We start from the raw sequence: 14643 nt of genomic DNA, 5'->3' as shown, positions 1-14643 counted from the left end.
GGTTAGCGCTCCTACTCCATGTGGGCCCAGCAGAAGGGCCTGAGCTGAGGAAGGGGCAGGGGGGCAGGAGCCGCTGCCCAGGCACCCCGTGTTCTGGGTAGTGACCTGTAGGCAGTAACCACACTTCCTACGCCGTGGGCACTCGGGCAGCTACAGTGAGTGGGGCACTGCTGTACGTCAGCGCCAGGACACAAGTGGGCTGCGTGTGTTTTGTTGTTGTTTTGTTGTTGGAAGGGTAGCTGTTGAAACAGAGTCTCGCCATGTAATCCAGACTAGCCTCAAGCTCATGACAGTCTACCTGCCTCCCAAGTGTTGGAATTATAAATGTGACCCATACCCAGCTCTACCCAGTAAAATTCTGTTTACCACTAGACGGTGGCCCACGCCTTTTATCCCAACACTCAGGAGGCAGAGGCAGGCAGATCTCTGAATTTGAAGCCAGTCTGGTCTACAGAGTGAGTTCCAGGACAGCCAGGGATACACAAAGAAACCCTGTCTCAAAAAAACAAAAACAAAAAAACCAAAAACAAACTTGTGAATTTGGACAACTTAATTTGTTCTATTACATTTTTGTTTTTGTTTATTGAGACAAGGTGTTTTGTAGCTCAAACTTGGCCTTGAACCATGAGCCAAGACGACTTAAATTCCTAGATCAGCTGTTCTTAACCTGTGGATTGAGACCCCTTTGGGGGCTGAACGACCCTTTCAGAGAGGTCACTTAAGACCATCAGAAAACACAGATGTTTACATTACAATTCATAACAGTAGCAAAATCACAGTTATGAAGTAGCAACGAACATGATTTTGTGGTTGGGGTCCCCACAGTATGAGGAACTGTACCAAAGGGTCATATTACGAAGTCTGAGAACCTCTAATGTAGAACCTCTCATTTCCACCTCCACAGCTAAGACTCTCACCGAGCTGGGCCTGGTGGTGCACACCTGTAGTCCCAGCTCTTGGGAGAGAGGCAGGTGAATCTCTGAGTTAAAGGCCAGTGTGGTCTACTGTTGTTGGTTGTTTTTGCTCTTTTAGGGGGCCCACTGCCCAGCTCCCAAATAAATCTACACATGGAGGCTTTTTCTTAATTATGAATGCCCGGCCTTAGCTTGGCTTTGTTTCTATCCAGCTTTTCTATACTTTAGATTATCCCATCTGCCTTTAGCCTCTGGGCTTTTCCTTTCTATTCCTGCATACCTTTCCTTGTTTCTTACTCTACAGCTTGCTGTGTAGCTGGGTGGCTGGCTCCTCTCCTGTTCAGTTCTCCATCTCTCCTCTTCTCCCCCAGATTTCTCCCTCTATATATTCTCTCTGCCCGCCAGCCCCGCCTATCCTTTCTCCTGCCTTGCTATTGGCTGTTTAGCTCTTTATTAGACCATCAGGTGTTTTAGACAGGCACAGGAACACAGCTTCACAGAATTAAACAAATGCGACATAAACTAAAGTAACACCCCTTACAATAATATTGTACTACAGTCTACAGAGACAGTTTCTAAGACAGCCAAGCTAGGCTGGAGAGTGGCCTAACATACTCTGGCTCTCCACTTTCCTGTTCCCTCTACCTGGTCTTCAGGCCCAAGACAACAGACTGGTTCTCTAAGTCCTTTCAAAGCAGGATGTTCATGGAGACTGTCCCTCGCATTAATTAGCCAGGGTCAGTAACACCTACAGGCTTGTCTGCCCACTCACCACCAGTAAGGGGCCTTACCGGGTTAGACTGTGAGGTTTTTAAGGTGCTGAACCGGAGACAGGCCACTGTAGGAGGCTGGGGCACAGAGCTATGGCAGTGAGAAGGGTGAATACAGGGCAGGGCAGTTCTGAAAAAAGTTCTCTCTCTCTCTCTCTCTCTCTCTCTCTCTCTCTCTCTCTCTCTCTCTCTCTCTCTGTGTGTGTGTGTGTGTGTGTGTGTGTGTGTGTGTGTGTGTGTGTGTGTGTGTGTGTCTGTACCTGGGATTGTAGCCAGGTCATCAGGCAGGGCAGCAAATGCCTTTACCTGCTAAGCCATCTCTCCAGCCCTTTCCTTCTGGTTTTGTTTTGATGTCGTCTCTCACTCTGTAGCCCAGGGTGGCTTCAAACGTGCATCCTGCTTTACAAGTGCTGAGATTACAGATATGAGCTACTACCCCTACTTCAGCTTACATTTTTTTAAAGTTGTATTTTTATTATTGTTCTTTTCAGTCATGTGTATGTGTGTGTTCGGGTACTTGTGGAGTCCAGAGATCTTGGATCCCCTAGACCTGGAGTTGCAGGCGTTATAAGCAGCCTGCTGTGCTGCTAAGGGCTGAACTCCAGTCCTCTCCAAGAACACCTCTGTTCTTATCGGATGAGCCATCTCTCTAGTCCCAGGTCACTCTTTAACCTAAGACACGGTCATTAAAACCAGAGTTACTAGGAATGTGGAGAGGCTTAGTTAAACAATGGCCAGGTGTGCACAGGACCCGAATTCAAACCTTGGCATCCATGTGAAAGGCAGGCATAGCATCCCCTGTAGGCCTGGAGCTGGGGAGGCAGGAGTGCGAGGCTTCCTGGGACCAGCCAGCCAGTCCAGCCAAATCAGCAAGCTTTCGGTTGCTAAGAGACCGTATCTCCAACACTAAGGTGGGGGGGATTGAGGTAGGGAACACTGACATGGAAAGAGAGAAGAGATCTGTAAGATGGTAGCCATCAGTGTGCTGGCTACATGCTACTCTCTGCACCCTCAGAGCCTTCTGGATCCTGTCACTGGGACGGAGACAGCCTTCTAAATGAGCTTTTGGTACCTAACCTCTGTGTTGTTGTTGTTGTTGTTTTGGAATGTTTTTCTTTCTTTCTTTCTTTTTTTAACAGTAAAATATTTTCTCTGTAGAAAATGGTATAAATGATAACATTTCCCAATAAGCCCTTTTAAGCCAAGTGATAGCTGAATTATACACATAAATATTGATTAGATTCTGGGATGCAGAAGAAACCTATCTTTATCTGTTCAGAGAGCTATATTTTACTAAGTTGTGTAAGTGAGATTCCTGTTCATCTTCCCCTTCACTGTTTGATTTACAGCAGACATTTTTCTGTAGGCTAATCCATAATCTAACAAGTTTTTAGCCTCCCCTCCTGAAAGTATGGCCAGTGTTTTCTTTCTTTCTTTCTTTCTTTCTTTCTTTCTTTTTTTTTTTAAGATTATTTATTATGTACACAGTATTCCTCCTGCATGTTGCCTGCAGGCCAGAAGAGGGCACCAGATCTCATTATCAATGGTTGGGAGCCACCATGTGGCTGCTGGGAATTGAACCCAGGACCTCTGGAAGAGCAGCTAGTGCTCTTAACCTCTGAGTCACCTCACCAGCCCCACGGTCAGCTTTTTCTTTCATCAGCTTGATACAGTATAAATTCTTACCCTAATAGTGAAATGTTTCGCTAAAGCTTGCCCAGTGATTGGGTAAAACCAAAACTTATTATAAGCCACAGTCATCCTAGGGTCCCCTCTGCTAGGTAGCCTCCCTGGATCTATGGGTTGCAGTCTGATTGTCCTTTGCTTTATATCTAGAATCCACTTATGAGTGAGTACATACCATGTTTGTCCTTCTGAGTCTGGGTTACCTCACTCAGGATGGTATTTTCCAGTTCCATCCATTTGCCTGCAAATTTCATGCTGTCATTGTTTTTCTCTGCTGAGTAGTACTCCATTGTGTATATGTACCACATTTTCTTAATCCATTCTTCAGTTGATGGGCATCTAGGTTGTTTCCAGGTTCTGGCTATTACAAATAGTGCTGCTATGAACATAGTTGAGCATGTATCTTTGTGGTGTGATTGAGCATTCCTTGGGTATATGCCCAAGAGTGGTATGGCTGGGTCTTGAGGTAGATCTATTCCCAATTTTCTGAGAAACCGCCATACAGATTTCCACAGTGGTTGTACAAGTTTGCACTCCCACCAACAGTGTCCACATCCTCTCCAACATTGGTTGTCATTAGTGTTTTTGATCTTAGCCATTCCGACAGGTGTAAGGTGGTATCTCAGAGTTAGCCTCTGTGTTTCTTGTATTTGACAGCAGTAGAAATTGAGGGTCATTGTTCTTCATACCAAGGGAACCACACAGGAGACCCAGGCCTGTATTGTGGACTTCATGCCTTGAACCCTGGCCCATGAGCGGCCAGCCCGGCTACTGGCCCGGCCCCTCGGCTAGACTTAGCCCTGACCCTAACAGGTACATCTACATAACTGAGCAGCACACAGCCACGTGGTGGGAGTTACCTCTCGCACTAGGCTAGGAAGAGTTTCTTCCAGGAGCAAAGGCTGACTGGTCTCGCCTCCCTACAGATGGGCTATGTGCGTGAATACATTCTTTGGGCGGCGGCCAAGTCCCAGCTTCTGGCACACCAGTTTATCTGGAATATGAAAACTAACATCTACCTCGATGAAGAAGGGCACCAGAAAGACCGTGAGTACTTTGGTCTCTCCCCATCACCACCGGCTTTCTCAGGCCCAGTGTGGGTGCTGCCGCAGCCTGGGGACCACCCCATGTCCTGTCCTTTCGTGGCACCTCTCCCCCCTTAACATACAGAGCACTGGGACTTCCTTCGTAAAGCCTTTGCTAGAATAAGGTGGTATTTGCAGCTCCTGGGGGGTGGGGACTCCCTGCTGGCCAGGCACCTGTCCTGTCACGGGCTGGGACTGAGAAAAGAGGGCCGACTCGGGCAGCCATGCCCAAACAGAAGAACCTGTGAGCCCTCCCACGTCTGCTCTGTGGTTTGCTTGTGCACTTGCTCATTTGTGACAGGACTTTGCTGTAGCCCTAGAACTTAGTCTGATTCTCCTGCCTCTGCTCCCAGACCTGGCTAAGCAGATAAAGGCACTTGCCATTAAAACTGTAAAGTGAACTGAATTCCTGGAACACACCTGGAGGAAGGAGATAACAGACTCCTGCAAGTTGTCCTCTGGCCTCCACATGTGTGCCATAGTGTGTGTCTGTCCACACACAAATAAATAAAGGGCTGAACACGCTGTCGCACGCCTTTAATCGCAGCACTCAGGAGGCAGAGGCAGGTGAATCTCGGTGAGTTCGAGGTCAGCCTGGTCTAAGAAGCAAGTTCAGGCCAGCTAAGGCTACACACAGACCCTGTCTCAAAACAAAACCTTCTGTATCCACCTCGTACAGCACCAGGTCTGAGCACCAGCACAGGGAGACGGGCGTCATCAGCCGGCACTTCCCTTTCATCGGGCCGTAGTGATTCCTGCCGTCACTGTGATTTCCACCACTGTCACCTCCACCAGAATGTCCCCTTTATTTTCTGTGACCATCTCCTCCTCCTGGGTTTCTATATCCGGGTCCACTGCCACCACAGCCTCCTCTCCTGCCATAGCCAGGACACCACCACAGCCTCCTCTCCTGCCATAGCCAGGACACCACCACAGCCTCCTCTTCCACCGAAGTTTCTGGCACACCCAGAGTTCCCTCTGTGACACATAAAATGACCAGATCTTCTCAGACTGCATCCCACAGACTGCACGTCTTGTTTAGAAAGGGCCTTTCTGCACTTCACAATTATGCCCGTTAATAGTAAAGTATTCTGAACAATTTCATCAAGACAGGCTTTCTCTGTGCCCTAGAACTCGCTGTGTAGACCAGGCTGGCTTTGAACTCAGAGATCTGCCTGCCTCTGCCTGATGAATGAACTTGCCACACTTTTCAAAGTAGCCTCTCAGATTACGTCCTTCTGGGTCTCCTTCGAGGCCACCAACAACACTTTGTTCCCTGTTAAGTGGGCGCCAGGCTTTACAGTCCTCTCTGGATAGACCTTTCTTTGGCTCCATTGCACACCCACCAACCTGGTGTGGTGAGCACACATTGCCACATCCTCCTCTCCACACAGGATTTTTAAGTCTCTAAACTAAAACCCTGGGCGTTTTGTTGAGGTCTCTCATTCCACACAGTCTGTCATTTCTCAGGATGTTCTCTTAAGCTGTCATCTGTGGTTCAAAGCGCAGGCTGCCAGTAACAGCTTCCTCAATGGCTCTGATTCCTTTGGATCGTAGCCTGCCCCCGTCCATCCTCCTAGTGGCCAGAGCCACACCTATTTTGAGACTAGACTAGCCTCTTCCCGCTCAAGTTCAGTCTGGGCCTATAGTTGTTTGTTTGAATTCCTATCACTCTAGCCAGCCTGATGGCACAGTCCTTTAATCCCAATACTAAGGCAAGTTCGAGGCCAGCCAGACACCAGGAGACTGACACCAGCCTCCCCAGCAGGGTCCTGTGTGCGGCCCTGGCTGTCTTAAAACTCGCTCTGTAGACCAGGGTGGACTTGAACTCGGGTCTGCTTTCCTCTGCCTCCCAAGTGCTGAGATTAAAGCCTGTCTTGAAAAAAGAAAAGAAAGCTGGGTGTGGTGGTGCACGCCTTTAATCCCAGCACTCAGAAGCCAGAGGCAGACTGACGCCAGTGAGTTCCAGGCCAGCAGGAACTGTAGAGTAAACCCCGTCTTTAAAACAAGAGCTGAGTGTGATGACCCATGCCTATAATCCCAGCATCTGAGTAGTTCAGGCCGGCCTTAACCACACGACACCTGCCTTTTAAGAAGGGACTTAGGATAGAATGTCCGCCTGATGTGCACAGGCCTGAGAGTCAATCCTCAACACCTGACCCTAGAAGGTGTGGCGGTGTGCATCTGTCATCCTGGCACTTGAGAGGTAGACACTGAAGGAGCAGAGCTTCACAGTCACCTTGCGGGAGCTGAGACCCTGCCTCCGAAAAGCCAGGTGTGGATGCGCCTGTGACCTGGCATTCGGGAGGCGTCAGCTGGCCTCTGCGTAGCACGTCGTGTAGTCTGGGGTCCATGAAACAAACCATAGGCGTTAGCTGGCCTCTGCGTAGCACGTCGTGTAGTCTGGGCTCCATGGTTGTTGTTGTTCATTTTTTTTAAAAGGAAAGAAAAATATAAAGTACAAAATAGAAAGCCATGAAGCCAAACATGGAGGGACATACATGTAATCACAGCATTCTCACTCAGGAGGTAGAAGCAGTAAGATCAAGGGTTCAAGATCACCCTCAGCTCCAACCTAGAAAACTGAGACTGTGTCTCAAGTACATAATTAACCAATCCATCCAGATGACCCAGTGGGTAAAGCCAGTAAACCTGACCTCAGTTTGGTTCCAGGTTGAAGGAGAAAAAGCCAGCTCCTGCAAACCTGCAAACTGTCCTCTGACCCCACACAAGTGCCATGGCCTGTGGGCACCGCTGTATGCAAATGAACCCCAGGAGTGGGACAGAGATTTGCATTCCCTGAGCTGAGAATGCTAAGACACACAGGTCCCTGGGGCTGCTAGCCAGCCAGCCTAGATTCTTCACCAAACCTTAAGTGAGAGACTCAGAAACCAAAACAGACAAGGCTAAGGCTGACCTCTGCCCCCATGTGCATGCATATATAACCCACATACAAAGGATCATCTCACAGAAGGCCAGGTGCTTCTCAGAACCGTGGGGTCTTCACATGTGCCCGTGGCCCTGCACGAACGTTCTGTTTGCTCACACACTATACTGAAAAGGCCTGTTTTCAAGGTAGAGTATAATAAAGCAATAACTGTAACCAGATGTGGTGCGTGCCTGTAATCCCAGCACCCAGTGCTAGGGCAAGAGGATCATGACTTCCTGGGCAGCTTGAGTGCTGTAGCTAGACCCTGTCTGGAAACAAGAACAAGTAATTCAGGCTGGGGATGTGTTCTGGTTGATGGAATGCTTGCCCAGCAGGAGCAAAGCTCAGCAGCAAGTATGTTAAGAGTGTGGCTCACATCTGTAGACAGCAGTGAGTGAGCCGTGGAGGCACAGGGGTCACAAGCACAAGGCCAACCTACTCTCAACCCTATTCCAAACAAACAGTTGGTATGGCTTTACCTGGGGCTTTGGTAACTAGTCACACAGGCCCTACCCTGAGCTTTGCCGAGGGGCCAGCATGACCAGTGTCAACAGTGAGGGGAGAGGATGGCATGTTGTGGCCTTTACCAAGTTGGAGGGCCCCCGCCGGACTGTCTAGCAAACATCTTTAATACTTAAGGGTTTTTGTTTATTTGGTTTGGTTTTTCAAGACAGGGTTTCTCTGTCCTAGAACTCTGTAGACCAGGCTGGCCTCGAACTCAGATATCCACCTGAGTCCTGGGATTAAAGGCGTGTGCCACCACTACCTGGCTGAGGGTTTTCTTTCAAGGGTCTCTGTGGCAGCCATAAAACTCATCATCTCTGTCTCCTCAGCTGACATCGGTGACCTTCTGGAGCAGTTAGTAGAAGAGATCACAGGGTCCCTGTCGGGCCCAGCCAAAGATTTCTATCAACGGGAATTTGATTTCTTCAACAAGATCACCAACGTCTCAGCCATCATCAAGTAAGTGCTGAGAGACAGCTTCTGAGATGTTTGTCTTCATCTCACCTACCCCGGTCTGTGATAGCCGAGGGTCTCCACTCTGGTGGCTTTCAGGGCATTACCTATTAGCATGAGACAGGCAGACTATCATTGGCATTTGACATTTGCCCGTGGTGGCCTAGGGAAAAGAGCATTGGGCACAGTTCTTCCCGGCTTCCTCCACTCCCTAACCTGCCCTCGGTGTGCAGGCTGCTCCTGCTGCGTTCCCTGAGGCCCCTGACCACACACAGAAGGTGGGGAAGCAGGTCACTTACAGCACCGAGACAATCAGTGTAAGAGGACCAATGGAGCCGGGCATGGTGGCGCACACTTTTAATCCCAGCACCTGGGAGACAGAGGCAGGTGGATCTCTGTGAGTTTGGGGCCAGCCTGACCTACATGGTGATTTCCTAGACAGCCAGAGCAACATAAAAACAAAAAGACAACACACACACACACACACACACACACACACACACACACACACACACACAAAGGGGAGGTGGGGAACAATATGATGTCTTCTTCGTGATAGTGTGCTAAGCGCACACGACAGCTGTAGCAGAGAATAAGTAAGCTCTTTCTCCCATAAGCCCCTGCAAAGCTGCGGCCCCAGTGACCTAAAACTCACTGGAGAGGTTTTTTTCTTTCTTGGGGGAGGGGTGAGACAGGATCTTTCTATACAGTCCTGGCTGTCCTGGAACTCATTCTGTAGCCCAGGCTGGCCTCAAATTCACAGAGATCCTCCTGCCTCTGCCTCCTGGGTGCTGGGACTAACGGCATGCGCCACCATGCCTGCCCTACTGGGGAGTTAAAGGTGAGGAACTGTCCTTAGCATGTGGGCCTTTGGGGAACACTCCCAGATTCAACTCTGCAGAGAGGTGCATTTCCAGGGCAATCATGACCTGATAACAAAGTTGCAGTTACCTCAGCCTCACCCTAGCTGAGCCAGGTCCCAGGGGCTTACCAGCAAAGGTCCACAGTGAGTTATAGGAATGGCTTTTCAGCCGGGCAGCGGTGGCGCACGCCTTTAATCCCAGCACTCGGGAGGCAGAGCCAGGCGGATCTCTGTGAGTTCGAGGCCAGCCTGGTCTACAGAGTGAGTTCCAGGACAGGCACCGAAACTACACAGAGAAACCCTGTCTCAGAAAAAAAAAAAAAAAAAAGAAAAGAAAAGAAAAAGAGGTGGCCTTTCAGCCTAGTACTGGGTAGGGCGCCCCACAGCCACCTGTTCTCAGTGCCTCAGCAGCAGCACACACCCCGCAAAACGTGGGGGCTCCGCTTCAGCCCCACCACCCTTGGGCCATGTGACTTCCCCGAAGAATGCAGGGCGGGCAGGCGTTGCTATGGAGGTTTGCTGAGCCTGGTGGAGCCAGATGTGGTGGGCGTCAGTGAAGCAGCAGCAGCACCCTGGGCTCTCTGGGGTCACGGCTGTGTGCCACCATGTCCAGAGTCTTTCTGTCTTGTTTCTCAGGCCCTACCCTAAAGGGGACGAAAGAAAAAAGGCTTGTCTGTCAGCTCTGTCTGAGGTGAAGGTGCAGCCTGGTAAGCTGGCGGTGGGGGCCAGTGAGGCAAGAGGGGCGCTGTCCTCCCTGGTGGGGCTGGTGTGGAAACAGGGCTTGACCGGCCACATCACACACTTAGGGCCTCCATCATCAGACCCCAGAGGGATGAACTTCCTCTTGTCTGCATCATGGACACATTTACTGAGTGTCTGAGTGCTGTGAAGAGAGACCATGACCGCAGCAACTCTTATAAAGAAAACATTTAACTGGGGCTGGCTTACAGTTCAGAGGCTTAGTCTGTTACTGTAATGGTAGAAAGCACAGTGGCATGCAGACCATGCAGACATGGTGCTGGAGAGGTAGCAGAAAGAGAACCGTGAACCACTAGGCCTGGCTTGAGCTTCTGAGACCTCAAAGCCCACCCCACAGTGACACACGTCCTCCAGCAAGGCCACACCTCCTGATATCCCACTCCCAGTGACCAGGCATTCAGACAGATGAGTCTGTTCAAACCCCCACACCGAGGAAAGGGAGTACCTGACTGCACGGAACACAGAGGAGGAGTGTTGAGAGCATTCTGGGAGTCCATTGAGACTTGACCAGGCAGCAGCCAGGGTGGTTGCCACAAAGCTAAGGTCCAGAACCTTCTGGAAAAGTACCTCCTGGGAGGAGGCGGGTTCTTTGATAGCTGACTCGATGGATCATGAAGAGTCGTGAAGGGCAGACCTACAGTGAGCACAGGACACGTCAGCGTCCTCATAAGGCTGCTCTGCACGTGAAGCCTGTGTTGGGGACAGTTTGTGGCTCCGTGTGGTGACGTGTGGCTCCCTGTACCTCTCTTCTGCGCCCACCCAGGCTGCTACCTGCCCAGCAACCCTGAAGCAATTGTGTTAGACATTGACTATAAGTCGGGAACCCCGATGCAGAGGTGAGTGCCCGCCCCACACTCTGCCCACCCTCCCTAGGAAGCCTCCGCCGCTGGCTCTGTTTCATGTCTGCATTCTCTTTCAGTGCTGCCAAAGCGCCGTATCTGGCCAAGTTTAAGGTGAAGCGATGTGGAGTGAGCGAGCTTGAAAAGGAAGGTCAGTGAGGAGCTCCCTGCAGTAGACGGTGTCTCTGCTCACTGGTGCTGGCGTGTTACGAGCATCCTATAAAAGATGGCTGCCATGCATCTGCCTGGGGGCTCACCCTTCCTCTGGAAATGGCCCCAGAATCTGCTGCCCGTCACTGGAGCCCAGAAGTCCCATCCTGAGCCGTCACTGAGCTTTGTAGGGCCCACTAGTTGCTCCAGGCTCGTACAGAAGAGCGTAGTCTGAGTGACACCCAGAGAGGTGTGCAGCCCACAGATCCAGAGGCTGACATTGGCATGTGAAGGGCATGCTCCAGTGAGGGACGTTCTGGGCGGGGCTTCTCCGGCTCATCCCTCCTGTGGTTGTAGCAATCCATGGAAGGAGGGGATGCTACTTAGCATCACTCCATCTCTGCCTGTCTCGTGTGGTCTTACAAGTCTCTCTTAAAAGGACACTTGTCGCCGGGCGGTGGTGGCGCATGCCTTTAATCCCAGCACTTGGGAGCCAGAGCCAGGACAGGCACCAAAACTACACAGAGAAACCCTGTCCCGAAAAACCAAAAAAAAGGGACACTTGTCATCTAGTATGACTCTTTTTTAACATGATTGCATCTTCAGATACCTTATTCCAAATGAGATCACAGCTGTGATTTGGGGTATGGACTCTGGGGACACAGGCCAATGTGGGTACGTCTTCAGTGGCCTGGCTGTGTTTCAGCCCTGAGTACTCAGCTTGGCCTGCAGGGGGCTCTGTTTCCGTTCCTTGTAAACCTTACGTTCTTAGGAAACTCCTGGCCCTGTGACTCTGTGACAGCCATGTTTCTTGGAGTCCCTTAGCACTTTGCAGAAGCGATTCTCAAGATCCTAGTCCTCTCGGGCCCCAGGCGACCTCTTCATTGCCCTCTGCTAACAGACAGCACCCCTCCCCCACCACAGGTCTGCAGTGCCGCTCAGATGCTGAGGATGAGTGCCGTGGGCAGGAGGCTGACGGCAAGAAGATCTGCTGGCAGGCAGCCATCTTCAAAGTGGGGGATGACTGCCGACAGGTGACAGGGCTGGCCTTATTGAGGTGTCAGGGCCTCTCTTATTTAGGCACTCTCCCTAGTGACACCAAAGAGCCCCATGCTGTGAAACGTGACCCTCGTCTTCACTCTATGACTCAGGTGCTGTGGCGCCCTTAGAGCAGACCCAGAACCCTCCTCCCAGCGCCACCCTGCGCCATTAGTGCCAAAGGAGGGAGGGCCTCACTCACACGTCCTCTGGGCAATTCTGTGACAGCCCCACCTGGGTGGGCAGTGAGGCTGCAGCCTGCCCCTCCCTTGCCGTGTGAACCTCAAGGGCCACCAGTCCCTGAGTGGTCCGGGGCTGAGGGAGGACCCTGACTGCATCCTGTGCCTTCTCCGGTCCAGGACATGTTAGCCCTGCAGATCATCGACCTCTTCAAGAACATCTTCCAGCTGGTTGGCCTGGACCTCTTCGTTTTTCCTTACCGGGTGGTAGCCACTGCCCCTGGGGTGAGTTCCCAGAGCATGACGGGCAAAGAGATCACCAGCCATGCCACAGTTCCCACCTAACTGTCCCTTCCCCCTCCCCTTCCTAGTGTGGGGTGATTGAGTGCATACCGGACTGCACCTCCCGAGACCAGCTGGGCCGCCAAACTGACTTCGGCATGTACGACTACTTCACACGCCAGTATGGGGACGAGTCCACCCTAGCCTTCCAGCAGGTAGTTGGCCCCTGGGCCTCCGCTCGCTGTCTGCCTCTGTCTTCCTCTGTCAGGAGCCCATCAGCCCCCCAGTGTCTCAGAGGCCTAGAGCCACAGGGTGCAGGAAGGGCTGCTGCCTGCTCCACAGCGGGGCCCCTGCTGTGGCTCTGCCTCCAAGGTGGGGCGCAGAGTGAGACCACAGCCCTCTCCACACAGGCGCGCTACAACTTCATCCGAAGCATGGCGGCCTACAGCCTCCTGCTCTTCCTGCTGCAGATCAAGGACAGGCACAATGGCAACATCATGCTGGACAAGAAGGGCCACATCATCCACATCGGTCAGCCGGGCTGCGCCACCCACTCTCCCTTCCCCACTTAGAGCGCAGTGTGCCCAGAGCCCCGGCTAGAGTCCTGTAGAGTAGCCAGCCCTCGGGGCAGCCACGCTGCTGGTAGACGGGAAAGCCCGCCCGTGGGGTGGCTCTGCTTCCTTCCTCGCCCACTTCTGGCCATGTGTGGCCGAGCCCTCCTCTGCAGGAACTAACCCACCCGACCTCACGCGGGCCCCGGTTCCAGGCAGCCTCTTGGGATTTTGCAGACTTTGGCTTCATGTTTGAGAGCTCCCCGGGCGGCAACCTTGGCTGGGAACCCGACATCAAGCTGACAGATGAGATGGTGATGATTATGGGGGGCAAGATGGAAGCCACACCCTTCAAGTGGTTCATGGAGATGTGTGTCCGAGGTTACCTGGCTGTGCGGTGAGCCCGTGGGCAATGTGGGGGCATCAAGGTGGGAAAGAAAATCCATGCGCCCTGGAGGGAATCAGGTGGCTGACGGACACCTGTGACTCCAGCTCCAGGACCCGCTGCCCACTCCGGCCTCTTGAGGCACCCGCACACATCCATGCATACACTCAAACACAGGGACACACATGAATTGTGTTTGGAGACGTGCATGGCCTCACTGTGTAGCTCTGGCTGTAGAGATGGCTCAGCCATCTCTTTAATAAGGCAAGATTCACAACCCAAAACTTTTTGTTTGTTTTTCTTTTTCTTCTTTTTTTTTTTTTTTCCGAGACAGGGTTTCTCTGTGTAGCTTTGCGCCTTTCCTGGAACTCGCTTTGTAAACCAGGCTAGCCTTGAACTCACAGAGATCTGCCTGTGATTAAAGGCATGCGCCACCACTGCCCAGCTTTTGTTTGTTCTTCAAGGCAGGGTTTCTCTGCGTAACAGCACTGGCTGTCCTGGAACTCACTTTTAGACCAGGCTGGCCTCAAACTCACAGAGATCCACCTGCCTCTGCCTCCCAAGTGCTGGGATTAAAGGTGTGCGCCACCACTGCCTGGTGATAAATCTTTAGAAGGTGCCTTCTGGTCACCTACATTTGTGAGCGACTTCCAGTCTGACGTGCCAGCCACATTCTGTAGTCCCCCATAGCTGACATCATCATCTGCCAGCACCCTTCAGCCTGGCCCCCCGACTTCCTGGCCACCCCTTCACCGTAGCCCCACACCTCCAAAGCTACATGGTAGAGATTGGCACCAACTAGGTGTTGATGGAGTATTACTTTGCCACATCCCACATGCGACTGTGGTTAACACCAAACAGCATCCTTGAAACCACAGCTGGAAGCCTGGAGTACTGGGGACGGGAAGGACTGCGTGAGCTTGGCTGAGGGCGGCGGGCAGCCTGGGGGAAAGTGACAGGTGGGTCACGAGACTGAGCCGGTCCCTGCTCAAGCTGGCCTTATCCCCCGCTTGCTGTCTCCACAGGCCTTACATGGATGCAGTCGTCTCCCTAGTCACGCTCATGTTGGACACAGGCTTGCCCTGTTTCCGAGGCCAGACAATCAAGCTTTTGAAGTAGGTGCCATTGGGGAAGGGCTGTCCATGTGCTGGGGCTCCACCTAGAAACCTTTTATGTACGCTTAGAACCACAAAGCAGACAGGGCTCCTGGAATAGCAAGATGGCCTTGAGCTCCCCAAGTGGCCTATCAGTTTCTGG

The 14643-nt window shown here is 51.9% G+C and overlaps 1 protein-coding gene across 4 annotated transcripts in view; it reads left to right on the top strand.

The window, feature by feature from the left end:
• Pi4ka (phosphatidylinositol 4-kinase alpha) overlaps positions 1–14643 on the top strand; it is a 150882-nt gene that overhangs the window by 135681 nt on the left and 558 nt on the right. For all 4 annotated transcript variants that reach the window (XM_042258975.2, XM_076548411.1, XM_076548410.1 and 1 more), the window contains 11 exons: positions 4297–4417; positions 8218–8347; positions 9840–9910; positions 10726–10798; positions 10882–10952; positions 11876–11985; positions 12349–12453; positions 12540–12665; positions 12861–12981; positions 13239–13398; positions 14412–14501. In XM_042258975.2, coding sequence (XP_042114909.1) covers positions 4297–4417; positions 8218–8347; positions 9840–9910; positions 10726–10798; positions 10882–10952; positions 11876–11985; positions 12349–12453; positions 12540–12665; positions 12861–12981; positions 13239–13398; positions 14412–14501 — 1178 coding nt within the window. The remainder of the gene's footprint in view (positions 1–4296; positions 4418–8217; positions 8348–9839; positions 9911–10725; positions 10799–10881; positions 10953–11875; positions 11986–12348; positions 12454–12539; positions 12666–12860; positions 12982–13238; positions 13399–14411; positions 14502–14643) is intronic.

This window comes from Peromyscus maniculatus, chromosome 12 (genome assembly GCF_049852395.1).
Source record: "Peromyscus maniculatus bairdii isolate BWxNUB_F1_BW_parent chromosome 12, HU_Pman_BW_mat_3.1, whole genome shotgun sequence".
Lineage (NCBI taxonomy): Eukaryota > Metazoa > Chordata > Mammalia > Rodentia > Cricetidae > Peromyscus > Peromyscus maniculatus.
Note: the sequence above shows the minus strand (reverse complement) of the source record. Positions and strands in the feature narration are given on the sequence as shown.